The sequence below is a fragment of the Rhinopithecus roxellana genome, chromosome 10, assembly GCF_007565055.1.
Source record: "Rhinopithecus roxellana isolate Shanxi Qingling chromosome 10, ASM756505v1, whole genome shotgun sequence".
NCBI classification, from domain to species: Eukaryota; Metazoa; Chordata; class Mammalia; order Primates; family Cercopithecidae; genus Rhinopithecus; species Rhinopithecus roxellana.
The window spans coordinates 99,457,343-99,475,324 of NC_044558.1; the positions used below are offsets into that span (position 1 = coordinate 99,457,343).

The window sequence follows — 17,982 nt, forward strand, 5'->3', positions numbered from 1 at the left end:
ATTTTTTATTGTGAAGAAAAAGAAGTGAGGTTGAGTTCTCAAGTCAATGACTAGCCTGGGTCCCTGGGACATCCCTCTTTTGAAACCCAGTACACATTAGCTTGGGATCTTTAAAGGCTTTGAAAAAGTCCTGTGGAATGTTTAACTTGGTTACCCCAGTTTCTCAACCTTAGTTTAACACAGAAGCTTGATTCTTCTTGGTATATGATACCTATTAATATTCTGTGGGACATCTTCAGTGTGACATGCTGGGAATGAAGCCTTAGGCCACGACTCAAAGCATTTCTGACCCTGATTTTACAAACAATTCTTAACACAAATGTTTGGCTTCAGGGCAGCAGTTGAAAACAAATTAGAAATGAGTAAGGAAGCCTGTCAGATTAAAAAGAAAATGGACAGCTAGCATCCTGGCAGGTATGGAAGGGACAGAGTATGACAAAGCAGCTACAGGGTTAGATTCAGATGTTTAATGACTATTGTTGCATGGTACGATCATGGAGGTTCAAAATAATAGCAATTGAGTCCATAAGGGAAGATGACATTCTTGCTTGACAAGGTAGGAACAAATTCATTATATTTCACCAAGACTAAAATTACAAAGTTTGGGTGTATAAAGTCAAGATTTAATTGTTGGGAAAATTTATCAGAGCCAGCCACAAAAGCCAGGCTGACCAAACGGATTCTTTACATCTTCCAAGTTTCCAGAAGAACCCTGAACATCGTTAGCCAGAGGATATGGTAAATTTGACCCCAAACATTCTCTTGAAGGAGTAAGGTCTTCTAATGAGTGAATGTCAAGATATCAGCACATAAGTAATGGTTGATTTCTCCTATAGGTCACATCCATCTGTGAATCAAGCTGCCTTGCAGTCCACATGGTCAGCATCTCTCCCATGGCTCAAGGCTCACTGATCAAGGTTGTTTATCCAGTCTTGTAGTATATCAAAAGCCTCTCCATTTTTTTTGTTTGTTTGTTTGTTTTAGTGACAGAATACGCAAGGGAATTCTTCACAGGAGGAGTAGTAGTCCTAAATCCCTTCTGCTTTCCATTGTATTGGATGTATTGCTTGTTCTCTTTAATAATCATTTTTTTCTATCCTCATTCATTGTACTTGGACAGTTTTAACCTGGGGATAATGTTCATAGACTGTAGTTCCTGGAAGAGCAGCTTGCAGGCATATGGAATACGGAGGGAAGACACGTGGCAGGATGACTTGCAGTAATGGCACCTGAAACCCAAGTCAGCAAGTGTTAGACAGCAACTCGGAAACAAAGGCCTCCATGCAGGAAGTGAAAACGGTCTCTATAAAGTTCTATTATCATTCTATCAAATTATCTTTCTGTTCCTAAGTGTTCAGTTGCACTATAAGTACATATGTACCCAGAAAAAAAGAAACATCCAAGGCAGCAAAAGAAAAAATGAAACAAACACCATTCCCTCCAGTGTTTAAAGCATGCAAGTTGAGTCAGTTGTTACCACACATCTAGCCCTTTCTCCTTAAAATGTAAAACATCTGCCTATATACTTGTTTTGAAAGAGCTCCAGAAATCTGAACCATTGGGAAATTTACCCAAATTTAATTTTTTTTCATTGTTTAAGGAGTTTTAAACTAATTCAATCAATTTCCATGTATTTGATAAGCATCTACTATACAAGCAGCATATTATTCTAGGCAAGGTGCTCAACAATTATAACTTGGTTTCTGTCATTGAGATACATAAAGTCTGATGGAAAAGACAAGACTTCTGAATAGGACAGTGGTATTCAATCAAATGGTAACTTTTCTAGTGCTCTTCAGGCTTGGTTATTTCTGTGAGTGTTGGAAGGTACTATACTTACAACATGTTGTCCCTCGTGCGAAATTAAGAAATGTATGTATGTGAGTATGTGCATATATATTCCCACTTAACCCTAACAACAACAGCCCATGTTCCTAACCAATTTGCCTCATATTCCAATTAGGACTTTATTTTCTCTTCTTTCCGGAAGAGCTGGTAAACCGAACTTAGTTCTTAATCAATGGCTACAACTGTAGAAGGGTCCCTGGGGAGAAAGTGAATTATTCTTTCAGGTTTCAGATCAAAATAGGACCTTGCTCTACTCCTCAAGGGTCTGCAGCAGCTGGGACAGTAGGTATCTAGTACAAATCCTGACTCTTAACAGGTAGAACACTAGGTCCTCACAGTTAACGAGGAGGAAAATGAGTCCAAGAAGAATAGCAACTGAGGCTTGGAAGATCTGGTGCTGACCAGGAACTGGAGGAGGATTCCTTAGTGAACAAAGGATTGGCCATTCTGGAGGGCAGTAAGACAGTGTGTGTAAAAATGTAAATGTGCATATTCTTTGATTCTGTAATCCCAAAAGTGACAAAAGGATGTGTACAAGAATGTTGACAGCCACACTATTTATAACAGCAGAATGTGAGACTATGCACATGTCCACTGGGACATTTACATAGAAGACTGTGAAGCCATCACATTTATTGAAATGGAAGGTGTCCAGGACAAACTGTGAAGTGAAAAAAGCAGTTTGTTAATCAGCATGGTCCCAAGGGGGCCCTCAAACAGGTTTTGTAAGTGTATGGAGCCCCCAAAATCATATGTAAAATTTTAAATTTTTTGTGTGTATATTTGTATCTTTCTTCTCCTATCAGAATCTTGAAAGAGTCACCAAAATGTTAACAGTGGTCATCTCTGGGTGGTGGGAATTCATGTGACTCGCTTTATATTTGTGGTAACTTTTGAATGTTTTACAATGAGCAGGGATCATTTTTGCAATCAGTAAAATAAAGCTTGTATTATTTCAGAAAAGAAAAGCAAGCACTGAGGCTCAGAATGTGCACGCAGCGGTGGTACCATGCAGACAGTTTCCTGAGGAGGAGAATGAGAGAAGACTAACCCTCACAAATGCACAATTGATGCTATGACGAGGTGATGCAGGGTGCTTAACCTGTATTTGATCCATCAACAGTACAAATATAAACTTGGCGAGTTACTTTTTCTTAAAAGATTAAAGACCTATTTAATACATTTGAGTTTTAAAATTATCTTTTTAATGTGCTTGGGTTGATGTAATCTATCTAGGAAACATGTTCATGCTTTCATTAAATTGGGGAAATGGATTTAACAGGGGTAACTTTTCTCTTCTTCTCCTGACTAGTACATTACCCAATGACTCCAATCCAAGCTAATCTATTTTACATTTCCATATGTACTGATTCATATTCCAGAAAGCCCTTGAATCTTCTCTATTATTAAGTATTTCTCCATCATTTAAAATGTTCCAGTGTGCATGTGTGTGTATAAAACCTTACCTTACCTTGTATCTGAACAATTTGCAAAGGTAGAAACTTGACCTGAACAACAATAAAATGAACGGATTTTTTTAGGGCAAAGATAGCAAAAAGGAGAGGCTGTGGCTTCACATGAGAAATGACTGTCCAGTGAAACATCCTCTAGGAGCTAATTATCTTAACAGGGATTTTCTTTTTCCTGAAGTCTTCCTTTTGGACCTCGCTTTTGTGACTTATACCCTTAGTGTCTTCTGTAGAACAACAGTCGTGCTGTAAACATCCCCATAGCAATGCCTCACTAATGTGCAAATCCCTGACAAAAGGCCAGTTTCAAGGTTCCGAACTGCTCTAATTACCCAGCCTCCATTGTGCCGCTCATTAAAGAGCAACTTCCTCCAACGACGCCCATGCTCCCTCCCACTCAGCCCAGCACATATGATCAGGTAATGATGGGAAAAATGACAGCATCATTATGCTCCTCAGCCAGAAAGCAGCACCCGAGGCGGCGGCTAGACTACTAGAATGGATTAGGATTTTTTTCTGTTGGCAACAAGGGTATAAGTAGGCCACTCAAAATCAGACATACGGTATATATTGAGGTCTGTTTAATTACAGTAAAGACCCTCAAAGTGTATAACCTGATTTAGTTCTCTTTCAAAGGATTTCAAATACAATGCACACTGAACACATACGCTTCAAAATCAGACACTGCCATCAGATGCTCTCTAAATGAGACAGAAATGAAGCAGGAAAGAAGATACACATTTAGCAGAATAATGTTGAGGATCAATCACTGCTTACAGGTCTTCTTGCTTACATTACCTTCCCTGGGTAACCAGTGGCGGAGAGGGGAAGGTTCTCAAAGTGCATAAGTGAATTGGGTTGACTGTTTTCTTTTTTCTTTGGGGGTGGGGAGAGGGAGGAAGAATGCAAGGGGGAGGAAAAGAAAAGGAAACTCTTTTTGAAGTTCCATGACCTCTATTTTCAATGACATGATTCTTCTGTACCATCCTTTCGAAGTAAATTATTTAAAAACGCTTGTGTCAAATTTGAAGATTTAAGCATAGTGGAACGAAGACTCAGGCATCTTCCTATTACATGATTTCTTTTCTTTTTTTTCTTTTTGGTTGCACAGCGCAGACTATAAAAAGCAAGCTCAATATGCATTTCAAAAGACAAACAGACATCTCAGGACTGAAGCAAACCCTCATCTCATTCATATAAGAAACAGCCAAGGCTTATCCTTGGAATCATGTCACTTCTTCTCTGTAACCTTATGAAAGATGAACTGCAAATGGCCACCTCTTCTGTTAGTTTTTAAAGTGAAATGATCTCTTCACAAAGAGTCTTCTACACCAAAATCATGAAATAACTGGCTAAAAGGTTTCGACATTTATCTGGCAAGGGATACACTGTGTTCTAAGAAGCCCACTTGTTCAACTTGTGATTGGCTTTTTTCAACTTAGAAATTAGTAGCTCAGGATGGCAAGACGTTGAGACTCTGTCTGGAAGGAAACTACGGTGGGGACTCAATGGGGAAAAGGTGGCCCACAAATTCCTCAAATTCCAGCAATGAATGTTATTTGGGCCTAACTATATCTTGGGGATGACCCCTATCTAGAGAAAAGGCACTCTAGGGAGGGCAGGTGAGGGGCAATGAGGGGGTGAGGCTGGAAGCTCTGTAGCTTCTGCCTTAGATCTTGTTGGACCTTGCCTCTGATTGAAAAGTTAAGTAAAGAACTCACTTTTGGCTGGGCGTGGTGGCTCATGCCTGTAAATCCCAGCACTGTGGGAGGGATCACTTGAGCCCAGGAGTTTGAGACAAGCTGGGCAACATGGTGAAACCCTGCCTCTACAAAACGTACAAAAGTTAGTCAGGCGTGGTGGTGTGAGCCTGTAGTCCCAGCTACTCAGGAGACTGAGGTGAGAGGATCGCTTGAGCCTGGGAGGTTGAGGCTGCAGTGAGCCGAGATCACACCATTGCACTCCAGCCTGGGTGACAGAGTGAGACTCTCTGTCTCGAAACAAAAAAAAAAAACAAAAACAAAATAAAAAAACCCCTCGCTTCTGGGGAACTATGGATTCTCTTGCCTACAGGAGTGTTTTAGGAATAACCCTAAGCGAGCTTTTTGTTCTTTGGCGACAGAGTGGAATCATTACAAATAGGAAAGGTGGTGCAACTGCACAGAAAAAAAAAATCTAGCGTCATCTTTTAAGGTGACCTTTGTGTACCAAACTCTACACAGAAATTATAAACTTTACAAACGACATGATTTACTTATTGGCAATCCTACAAATGCAGGGTATCATTCAACCAGTATTTTTTTATGAAGCATCTATCAGGTCCCAGGCTGGAGAAATGAGGGTAAACATGACAGGATGCAATGAGAATAAAGTAGAAGATAAGCTCCTTGGGAGCAGCCATCATCTGTCTTGTTCACTGCTGCATTTCTGGGGCCTAGAACAGTGTCTGACACTTGGCAGATACTTACTAAATGTTTGCTGAATAAATTACTGAGACAGACCCGGTTTCTGCCCTCACAGAATCTACCGTACAAATGTGAAGCAGCTAGCCTTGGCAGAGAGAGTACAGACAAGGGGGCAGGGTACTAGGTCGTCTTGGTCTTGGCTCTTGGCTCTGTCACCAATTTGCTAGAAGACCTGGGGCAGCATCCCTGGCTCTTTGGGTCTGAAGTTACAAATGAAAGCATTCGATGTAATCTTCCCTAAAGAGGTTTCTTTAACACACTGTGATTCTAACATCCAACAATGCATCTGCTAGGATTTTCACAGGCAAATAGTGTTATAAAAAGTACCTGAGATAATAATTAAAAGAAGATAAAGTTTGTACTCCTTGGGTACTCCTTGGGAGCTGAGCCTCTAGCTGTGTAGGAAGTAGATCACGATGCAGACAAATGAGACATGTACACAGAGTATCCCCAATGACAGGAATACATGCATGAGGGAGGGTATGTTAGTGATCACAGACAGAGGCTGGAGAATATGCGGATAGGATCCAGGGTCAATTCTTGAGCTGTGATTTAAGAGGCAAGAGGTGTGGTATGAGAGACATATGGTATCCACTTACCAGCCAGAATACCCCAGAAGTCCACACTGCCCACAGACATCAACCTCAAAGGCATCACTTGAAATCATTAGTCTCTCTAGCAAAAGCATACTGGCTCCATAACCGATTAAACAGTCACGTTCCATTTCCCCAAGACGCAAGCCACCATCACGAGACCGTCCTTCAGTGGGTTGCCTTTGAAACAAGTTATTAGACAAATGTGTTATTATTCTGTTAAACAAATAAAGAAGCAGCATCACATGCTGGCAGAGAGCACGAGGCTTTGGAGCAGGGCTCACCTGGATCCAAATCAATAACTGGACAGTGACCTTGAACATGCTACTCAGCCTCATCTGTAAAAGTGCATAAGCACACCTATCCCAAACAGCCTCAATTGAGAAAAGATGTAATACTGATGGTTGTTATGGTTAAATGAAATTAATATATAATTACATAATATCATATGATATAATAACGTATTAATATATAATCACAGAAAACACCATTACTATTACCATCACTATCATTATTATTAGAACTTAGCAGAGTTTTCAAATCAGGAAACAATGTCTTTGAGTATTTTCAAAGATATCTCAGTATTCTATTATTTAAAAGCAGAAAAACTAAGCAGAACAGACGGGGGTCGGGGGTGGGGAACCTGGATCCTCCAGTAGTTGCGGCCAGAGCTCTTGAATGGATTCCCTGTGGTTTGTGTATATGCTGGGCTTGAGAATACTTTAAAAGGTTCAGAATCCAGGACCCAGAGATGTAGGTAAAATCAGGGGGATCTGAACAATTTAGGTAACCCCATGTAGGTATGGATCGCACAAATTATTTGGGGAAAAAAAAAGCAAGCTTCCTGGCAGGCTTCTTAAAGGTAATCTGTGATCAGGGGTGACCATGCACCCCTTGTTTGCTGTATTCCATAGCATCTTTTAATCTTTGTTGTTGCTGCCATCTCCCAAAGAATTAAGAAGGTGAACACAGGGTATGCCAACACATACCAAACTTTTACGATTTTTAGAATTGTTGTGATTTTAAGTTTCAATGTGAAATCAAAGAAGTTGTAGAACACTTGTTGAAAGGAAATATGCACATGAATAACTTACAAATAGGTCTAAATAAACACATTATAGTGGAAACTTCATAACTGAGCACATTGATACATTTTTATCTGCCGGTAGAAACATGCATGGGTAGTTGCTCCCTCCACCTGAGGTCAGTGAACAAGGTAAAGGTAAACAGACCACATGTGGACAGAATCCAATACTTGGATTTTAACCAACTAAGATAACTGACTACAGACAAATGCACTCGAGGCAGTCTTCATATGGAAGGCACAAAAGTAATACCAAAGTAATAACTTTTTCTACACAACAAAGCAAAATATAGGAAATAACTGCTTTGACATTTATGTTACTCTGAAATAGTTTTTGGATCTTGTAACTGAAATGGAAGTTTAGGAGGGGACAGCATTTAGGGGAGAAACACATCTAACCCAATGAGGGTCCCATTGCTGAAGTGATTATCGTCTTGAGAATCTCAACTTCTCCTCCCTCTTTGCAGTTTTAAGCCCACATATGTCTATCATTTCAACAGACATGTGCAAGTGCTCAGTTTTAAATGGTCAAGGAGTTGAGTCATCTACACCTCTCCCTTGGTTTAAAAAAAAAGTAAAACCTCCAGCATGAGCTGCCTCATCCTTGCCCCCTCTCCACATTGTCACATCCAGGCTGTGCTCAGTGAAAGTGGGGAGGGAACCGGATGCTTGCCGATGCCACCTGTGGATGGGCATTGTATACATTCTGTATTCACACTCTCGACATTCACTGGCACCTGTTAAGTAGGTATATTGTCTCCACTTTAAATATGAGAAATGCTGAAGCTGAGCATTTCATCAGACAGTGGTCATCAGTGATCTGTCCAAGGCTTGTGATGGAACGAAAAGGTGGAGATGAGAGCATAGCCTTGTCCGTCTGACTCCAAGGCCTGGGTTCCCTCCCTTAGCCCAGGGTTCCTCAACCTTGGCACTGCTGACATACTGAGCTGGGTGACTCTTTGTTGTGGGGGGCTGTCCCTATAGCATCCCTGGCCTCTCCCTACTAGATGCCAGTAGCTACTTCCCCAACCCCAAGTTGGGACATCTGAAAATGTTTCCAGATGTTGTTAAATGTCCCCTGGGAGGCAAAATCATCCCTGGCTGAGAACCACTGCCCTCGACTATGCATTTCCAACTGGAAAAAATAGCACTAAGAACGTGTGAAACTTAGTAGCTGTAATTCTCTTTCCCAAGAAATTTATCCATTCATTAACACACAGACACTGTGCTTGGGATCGAGGGTATACCTGTATGGGATGTAGGTGGCCCCTAACCTCCTCTAGCTTACTCAAATAAGTCTGCAAGTGGAGGTGCCTTATGTTTCAATAACATTAGTTTTAAAAAACTCCAATTGTGGTTTATGCTAACGAATAATGTATGCATGTGTCTTCTGTGTACACAGGGGCATATCAATGTGTATGTGGGTATATACATACACATCTTCTTATATGAACCTTTATAAATAGGACCATATTTGCAGACATTTACACAGTGAATAGTTGTGTTAGGAGTCCACTGGCAAGACCTATGGTGGGTTTGCTCTTGCACTTGTGAACTATTTTTTAATTGGCTGCTACTTTTTTATGTTAATCATACATATATGATTTTCTTAAAGTCAAACTTGCCAAATTTTGACATCTCAGGAAAATAGAAACTTTGTTGAGTCTGTTTTTTGCCATATCTGAAAAATACAAGGTGGGCTTGACTGCATTATCAATTCTTTTTGTAAGTACTTTTCTCTTACCTGGTAAGGACAGCTCGTGGGCCCCGGGCCCGGGCATGCATTTTATCCAGCACCATGTGTTTCAGCTTCTGATAGTACACGGGGCCAAAATATATGTATGCTTCTAAGGGCTCACTGAAAGAAAGATCAAGTGTTGTGGGTTAAGAAACTAAGTTTGGGCTAACAAGAGACAGCCTCTGGACCCATCACTGGCAGGTCCTTACTCATTTATGACTGACTGGATAAGAACGATTTTCAGTCTGTAGTGAATGAAAAGACTAGTTCTAAAAATATGAAAAGTACCATAGCTATATTCAAAGATAAATGGTTTTACAAAGAAATAGACACTTAAACAGGTTGGGAAACAGTGTGTATGGGATGATCCCTCCTTCAGGGTGACCTCCCTGGTCAGGCCACCATCCCTTCTTGCTTGGGCTGCCACAGACAATCTTCTATTTAATCTCCCTGCTTCCACTCTAATCCCTCAACAATCTATTCTTTGCATAAAAAGTCAGGGGACTCTTTCTAAAATGTAAATCACAATAGGTCATTCTTCTGTCCTCAACTCACCAATGGCTTCCTATCATACTCGGAATCTGTACTGCCAACATTCTATATTATGGCCCTATGGTGAGACATACTCCAGTTCCTGCACACCTCACTATTCCTATTCCCGTGTCCCGACACTCACGCTACTCCAGCAACACTGGCCTCTTCATTACTCCTCAAATGGAGCAAGCCTGTTCCTCTCTTGGGGCCTCTGACTTACTGTTTCCTTTGCCTGAAACACTCTCCCACCAGGTACTCACATGGCTCTGTCAGACATTTCACCTGCTCAGAGAGACTTTCCCTGAATATCTAAAGAAGTTCTCCTCCCACCTGACATCGCCACTCCGGCCCCGTCTCAACCTGACCCTTTGGTGCACTTCCCCCTTTTGATACCGTGGTGTACATTTATTATCTCTCAGATTATTGCCTGTCTTCCCCACAAGAAGTAACTCTGCAAGGATAAGCACTTTGTCTCCTTTGTCACGGTGGCTCCAGCACCTGTGACCCTGCCTGGCACGCAACTCGTACTCAAAAAATGTCTATTACATAACTGATTCAATGAATCTTTAGAAAGGCTGTAATAAGAGTTTAAGAAGAGGGTGAATATACATGTACTTTGACAGAAGAAACCTTTTCTCATTAGTTTGGAGCAAGAACAACCAGAGCACTGATGTCTTAAAAAATTTTTTTTAACTGCCTCAAACTTCCTTCTTCAAAGGGAAGGAAGCATCTACCATGCACTACTTAATCCATACAATGATCCAGGGAGGAAGAACTGTCACCTCTATTTTGAAGATGAAGAAATGGACACAGACAGCCCGAGAGGTCAGATAAGAGCTGGTGAGTAGTGCAGTGGGGATTCAAATCCAGGGCTCTCCCTGCAACACTGGTCTGATTTGGAACAAGTAAACTCTGGGCTACAGCATGATGTAAAAGTAGAAAAAGCAAAGGAAACAACAGACACAGCAGAGAGGCAAAGAAAAAGCTTGGCCCCTGCTTGCTCCGTGTCCCTGATCACATTCTCAGCATCCTAAGCCAGGGCTTTTGCAGTCATCAGGCCATTCTGCTGACTTCAGCACAACCTGGTTCTTGGAAGACACAGAATAGAGTGGAAGGCACAATGGAGAGGGTATCAAGAGACCCTGTCCTTGTCTCAGTTTTGTCACACAGTAATTACATGACCTCTCTAGCTGAGCATTCTTAGTTGTACAAGAAGGCGGTCAGAACAAGATTCTTTCCAGCTCTAACAGTGAATGATTCTATTCCTCAATGGTAGGGTCGCTCATGGTAGAATTTATGACACTCAGTTACTCAATGCTATTCCATCATCCATAGAGTAAAGCCATATGCAATTTTTCCTCCTACCTATGTTCAAGAATGAACAAAAGGTGAAAGCTGGTGGTGATATGTTTAAATGCCCTCGGGAATTTTTAACTAAACAGTGCTTCTCAGATTTTGTCACTGAAATAAATGGCAAAGAAATGAAAACTCTGGCTGGGGCCATACGGGAAGGCAGTGTGGACTGGGATATAGACTAACCATTATCTATGGCAAGCAGGATATAACCCATCCAATTCTTTCAGTACAAATTATTTTCATGAAGGTCCACCAAATTGATCTTATGGTTTTGCACTTTCTGGTCAACATATGGCCAAAAATGTGCCTTATTTCTGGGTGGAGAAGTGAAGAGAAGGTTAATGAATTTAGCAATGACAACTATGTTTTCTGAAATGGTCACAATTATTTTATTGAACCATTTCTGAAATGGTCCATTGGTCTTTTCCTGTAATGTGATTTTCTATAACATCTCAGGAATGATACACCTAAGAAATCCATATTATTATAGTCTTAACAGGCAATTTTTAAAAGCACTCCAACCATTTCAATCACATCTGGAGAGTCTATCTACAGCACTAAAATCAAGCTCTGTTCTCACACATGCTTCCATGCTGAGTTTCACTAGTGTTCAAGTAGTTTAAAACCTCAGGGCACAGTGGCTCACGCCTGTAATCCCAGCACTTTGGGAGGCCAAGGTGGGTGGATCACTTGAGGTAAGGAGTTCAAGAGCAGCCTGGCCAACGTGGCAAAACCTCATCTCTACTCAAAATACAAAAAATTAGCCAGGCATGGTGGTGCGTGCCTGTAGTCCCAACTACTTGGGAGGCTGAGGCAGGAGAATCGCTTGAACCCCTCGGGGAAGCAGAGGTTGCAGTGAGCTGAGACAATGGCATTGCACTCCAGCCTGGGCAACAAGAGTGAAGTTCTATCTCAAACCTCCCCCCCCCCAAAAACCCAAAAAAAACCCAAAACCAACCAAACAAAAAACAACACCTAGAAGAACACTATAAACCCTAGGTCCTGGAGTTTTATCTGGCATAAAATACATAAGTGTGTCTTAATTTAGGCAACTAATTTGATCCTTTAAAACCACGGTGATTCCAGCTTCAGAACCTTGTCATTCATGATCATTGCAGGGATCTGCTTCTCACAGGTTAACACAAGCTCCCAAGCCTGGTTGCCTGGCTCTTCCTCCCCTCCGCCCTCACCTCGGGCCGCCAGCACTGCCTCTTCACTGCACTGCAGCCAGGCTGGCCTCTTCCTGTTCCCTGAACTTACCAAGCTCTTTCCCTAGCAAAGTGTTAAACATAACTTTTCCTCTCCATCAAACATTCTTCGAATGCCCTATCCTTCTCACCCTTTATCTCTCAGCTGAAATATCATATCCAACTCCTCACAGGGGCCTTCTCACCCACTCTGTCTCCATTTTGGTGAGAGCTATATGTACTTGTATTTATTTGTCTGCATTCCTTTTTTCAATAAATGTTTATGGAGTGCCTGCTGTATGTCAGGCCCTGTGCTATGCCCTGGAAATAGAATAGTAAACAAAACAGACCAGCTCTGCTTTCATGGAGGTTACGTTCTAGTTGGGGAGACAGGCAATAGTATTATTATGTAGTGTATTTGAAAATGGTGAGTGCTACAGGGAAAATAAAGCAGCAAATGGGCAGTACGGGGTTATAGTTTTCAATAAGATGGTCACAGTAGGCCCTACTGAGAAGTTACCTTGTGTCTGTTATTTTTTAATGTCTAGCAACACACCTACATGGTCAGCTCCATAGAACTGGGACCTGTCTACTATATTTATTGGTATATACTCAGTGCCTAGCACATATTAGATAGGTGCTTAGTACATCTTTAGTGAACACATGCACAAATGTTAGGCCTTGGTCTACCTGTCAAAGCATTTATTATTCTGATACTCATCACATAAATGCAGGGAAAGTTCAAGAGTTAAAAGAAAACTTTGTATTATATGTAATTGATATGTTCCTTAAAAGTAGGCATAGAGTAGAAATCATATTATGGTAAATTAAATCTTTTCTACTTTATTTTTTTGAGATGAAGTCTCACTACATTGCCCAGGCTAGTCTCAAACTCCTGGGCGATATACCTGCCTTAGCCTCCCAAAAATCTTTTCTACTTTCTAAATTATAATCTTACTAGTACAAACAGCACTCCACAATTGTTAGTTTTCTAAATTTAGATTTTCTGGTATCCAGTTTCTTAAAAAAATAAAGCTCAAGGCATATAGCTTTAACGCTTACACTTTAAGGTGGGGTGTCCGATCTTTTGGCTTCCCTGGGACGTACTGGAAGAAGAACTGTCTTGGGCCACACATAAAATACACTAACACTAACGATAGCTGGTGAGCTAAAATTTTCTTTAAATCATGAAAAACTCTTATAATGTTTTTAAACAAAGTTTACAAATTTGTGTCAGACCACATTCAAAGCTGTCCTGGGCCACATGCCGCCCACGGGCTATACAAGCTTGCCTGAAAGTATACTTAATAGGGTACACCTGAAAGCTTTGTCTCCCCTATCCTAGTAAAACCATTCTTTTTCTTTAAAATAGCTCAATCGCATGCTTACCCTGTGATGCCCGATGTAACATAGTCTTTCCCCAAGTAGTTATAACCATGGCGAACGAGGTCCTCACACACATCCTTCACTTTACTGCCTCCAAACGCAGTGCCGTAGTGGAATCTGCCGTCTAGCACACCAGCCTTGCCAGCCAGCAGCTCAATGAGCTTCCCCACCTGTGGGATGTGAACAAATTAAGTGAGCACCTCCCTGTGGCACAAGCACTCTCTCTGCTTATTTATCTCCAGCTTATTTCCCCACGACCACTATTAATAACAGTGATAAATTAACAGAAGCAGTATTTAAGCTTGACATGTGTGATCTAATTTTATGACTCTCAATACCCTATGAGTTGGTCCTATATTTCTTCATTTTACAGATGAAGAAACTGAAGTATGGGGAGGATAAGCAACTTGTCCAAGGCCACACAGCTGGTAAGAGGTGGAGCCAGGATCACCAAAAATAATCACTGAAAGGGAGATCCATTTAGGTTCAATACAAGGAGTTCTCTTTTGCTGAGGGGCAAATTCATCACTCAGAAGACTCCACTCTCAAAGGGAGGTACAGACATGCTCCTCATTCTTTCTGTACAGGAGAGTGGCCCAGAATCATCAGGGGCTGGAAGCCTGTTTATCCGGCAAGGGGCAAAAGAGCTCTACCTGAAAAAACAGCTTCAGAGTCCTTGTCACCTCCATTCTAATTAAACTAACTGCCTGCTTCTTCCTTAAAGGCAGTGCCTCTGAAAAACCTACAGGTCACTGACCGTCATTCGTGATGGGAAGCCGTGTGGGTTCATGATGATATCCGGACAGATGCCAGAATCACAAAATGGCATGTCTTCCTGAGGGACAATCAAGCCACAAACACCTGGGGGAGAGAAGATTTCATGCCACATAAAGCAAATCGGCAGAAAGGAAGAATACAGTATTTAATTGGGATTTCCCCGCTGCTATTTCTATTTCCACTGCTCTAAAATCTTCCCCATGGCCTCTACCAAGAGTAACAAAAGCAATTTTCAACAATCCTGCTGGACAAACAGTTCAAAAACGACTCTCCTTGCGAAAGGCACTGCAGCCGGTGGACTGTGCTGCTGGCATGGCACACAATGGTGCTGTCAGGCTGCCTGCCCACCCTCCTGTGCCACAGAGACTGAAGAACAGTGGCTTCACTGGACCCCAGGCCTGTGGCCATCCCTGAAGCTTTAAGTCAGCAGCAGTTTTGCTCCTTATCAGCTAGTTTGTGATCTGCTGGGTTCTGCACCCAAGTTAAACAAATCCAAGTTCTCTGACCCCAAACACAGAAATGATTGGATGAGGGGTGTGCTTACAATGTGGTTTTAAAAAACAGTTAACAAGAAGTACCTGTGTGTGGCTGATGTGCTAACAGGTTTACCTATATATAGGCTGCAGTGCTCTGGCGGGTTGGCTGATTTTTGCCAGGGCTTCCCTGGCTGAGTCTAAACTGCCCAAAGGAATTTTAATTCCTATAGCTTACAACCCATTAGGAAAGTGATCTTTGATTGAACTTGTAAAGTTGAACAAGAAAATTAAATGCCAAATCGTTCTTGGAAAAAAAAGGCTAGAATTAGAAATGGAATTCTAAGAATGAAAACAACAAAACAAAAATCTACCAACTCTATGCACTACTAATATTCTCTTAAATTAGTTCCCTTAATATTATTCTAACCTATAGGGGATTTTGTTGCTAAATAGTTTTTCATTCCTCTGATTTCTTTTTCTTGGGAAGAGGAGTAGGAATAGAATTTAGATTGTTAACTACAACCTTCATAATTTAGAATCAGAAAACTAGTGTACAGTGACATTGGATTAAGAAAACAAACGCTTTTACATTTGTAGTAAAAGATAAAATTCCTTTTCTCTGTGTATAAAGTTATCCACTATCTGCCCCTATTGCAAAGAAACTGTTCTCAAATATTTCATTCAATTTGACTGTATGTAATTATTCAAACTATTTTAATAGTTTGTGATTTGTTATAATCACCAGGAGCTAAAGTCAAAAGAAAAAAGAACGCCATTTGCCTATGTAATATTGGTTATTAATATTCTGATTTCTTGTAGCTGCCCACAATATGGATATTAAGTTTGTGGAGTTGAATCCTAGAGCATGTAGTTAGTTTAAATTGGCTTTTGGGTTAAAATGGTATTGTTTATTATAAATATATGCTTTCCTACAGGAAGAATAGAAACAATCATTCAGTTCACTTTATTTCAAATTCAGCTACAACGTGTTAGAATCTCAATCAAGCAGAGTGTGTGACCCTTCTTTCTTCCTTCCAAAAATCCATCTTATCCACACTGAAATTATCTGACAAAACCCTAGGGCTACTGGGAAATCTACTTTGAAAGAGATCAAATTGTAAATCTAGGTGCACCGACAACAACATTGTTCAGCGGTGAACAAAATGTTAAAAACGGCAATCCCTAAAGGGGCCGGTTCTGGGACCAGCTCAAGTGAGAATGGAATTTTGGCTGGTGAGGAGATGCAGAGTTCAGCTATACCCCTGAAAAAACAAAACCAAAGAGAAACCTCAGCACCCCTTAAGCAGCAGTTCGCAGGAGGAGGCCGGCGTCTGCTCAGGAGGAAGCTGCCTGTCCACCCTCCATCAAGAGAAGGTGGGAGTGAGGGGCAGGAGGTGCAGAAACTGACCAAGGAAGCATGACGTACTTATATTGGGGGTGGGTAAGGAGAGAGATGACTTACATTTTGTGTTTACAGTTTGAACTGACACATTTAATTAAGCAAATTAAACATTATGTTATTAAAATGAGAAAAGTGCTCGTTCCACTGAAATGTGAATCTCTAAATGCTTGAAATCTGATTAATAATATTTAGTGCAGAGCTTCCTTCTGGGGAAGTTGTTTTCTTATCAGCCCTCTTCTGACATTTTGTTAAAAAAATACACATAAGTAGCTTTTGGATCTTTTTCCTTCCATTACAGGAACTGCTTTGGCAATATCTGCACCAAGGGCACCTGTAAGTCAAAAATTAAATCTTAGCTGACTTAAAATTACTTTAGGCCCTGAAAACCCTTTTATATGCCAAGATGGTTCCCATAGCAGACAGCCCTGTGTTGTTTGTTTTGTGTGAAAGTGAATGATAAAAGATCCATGAAATCGACACAGAAAGCCAGAACAGCAGAAAGAACTGAGGGCTCTCCATCATTGCGGCTTCTACCCTCTGCTGACTTGAGGAACAATGGAAGCTACACATCCAACTGCAGATCTAACACAGCTGTGCATTTCATTAGATGAAGAGCACTAGTGACACAAGTAAATAATTAACTTATTCTGGTCCGCTGACTGTGCTTATGAGACCAGTCATAGCTGACAGATTTTAATACAAGTTAACACAAAGAGACCATAATGAGCTTAGAAGTTAAAACAAAATATTTAGACAGAATTTGATGATCTCGAATCTCAAATTAGACAGATGATTTTTAAAAGTTTGTATTTTACTGAATTCATTAGGGGTAGAAAGAGAGTTCTCAATCTTAGAACCAGACTTTTCTAACAGTATTTCTCTGTTTCAGAATTATTCAAATCCTTAATCACAGCAGGAAGGTTTCTTTTCTTATTTTCAAATGAAAGATTAAAACTGTTTTCTCCAGGGACAGAGGCATAAAGTCCATTCCAATATTTAGAAGTGTTAAAAGTTATGGTCATTTTCCCTTCACACTGGTTTAAAATGTAAATGATATGCGGTGCGCTTCAGTGTGTTAACACCCCCCTGGATCCTTGAAAAGAGGACGGACTACAAATAAACCATATCTAATGGAAGCTGTTGTGAAACAATTACCAATTCATACCTTAAATGCTTACACAGCATTTCAGATTTTAAAATAAAATTTCATCCCCTGGCTCAAGCTGGTGTCTCAACCCCATTGTTTACAGCACAACCTCCTGGCAATAAAATGCAAATACACCAGTTTAACATGCTCAGGAACATTTAATGCACTCAGGAGGGCCGAATGGGAATTGGACCACAGACTACAGTATAGAACTTTTAACAAATGCAAATAGATAGTAAGAAACAAAGAAAAATAGAATCACAGAAAGTTAGAGCAGAAAGGAACTGCCGATACCCCAATCAACAAAATATTATTCCATCACCATCCATCTTAATGTCTACTTGTAAAGGGAAGAAATTTAGGGAGTCTAAATCTGACTGCCGATCCACTCAGGAGAGGCACTTCTGACATCCCCTGTCACAGCTCTCTGTATCATGCTGCAGACACTGCTGGCTCCTACACCAATTTGTTATTTCTATTTCCAAGGCTTCACAGAACAACACAGTAATCATTTAAGAAT

The 17,982-nt window shown here is 40.8% G+C and overlaps 1 protein-coding gene across 1 annotated transcript in view; it reads right to left on the bottom strand.

Moving 5' to 3' along the window:
- Positions 1-452: 452 nt before the first annotated feature.
- POLR3B (RNA polymerase III subunit B) overlaps positions 453-17,982 on the bottom strand; it is a 144,210-nt gene continuing 126,680 nt past the window's right edge. The window contains exons 24-28 of the mRNA XM_010367520.2: positions 14,418-14,521; positions 13,664-13,830; positions 9,204-9,317; positions 6,382-6,555; positions 453-1,229 (exon numbers count right to left, since the gene is read on the bottom strand). Of these exons, the coding sequence (XP_010365822.2) occupies positions 1,100-1,229; positions 6,382-6,555; positions 9,204-9,317; positions 13,664-13,830; positions 14,418-14,521 (689 nt within the window). The 3' untranslated portion in view covers positions 453-1,099. The remainder of the gene's footprint in view (positions 1,230-6,381; positions 6,556-9,203; positions 9,318-13,663; positions 13,831-14,417; positions 14,522-17,982) is intronic.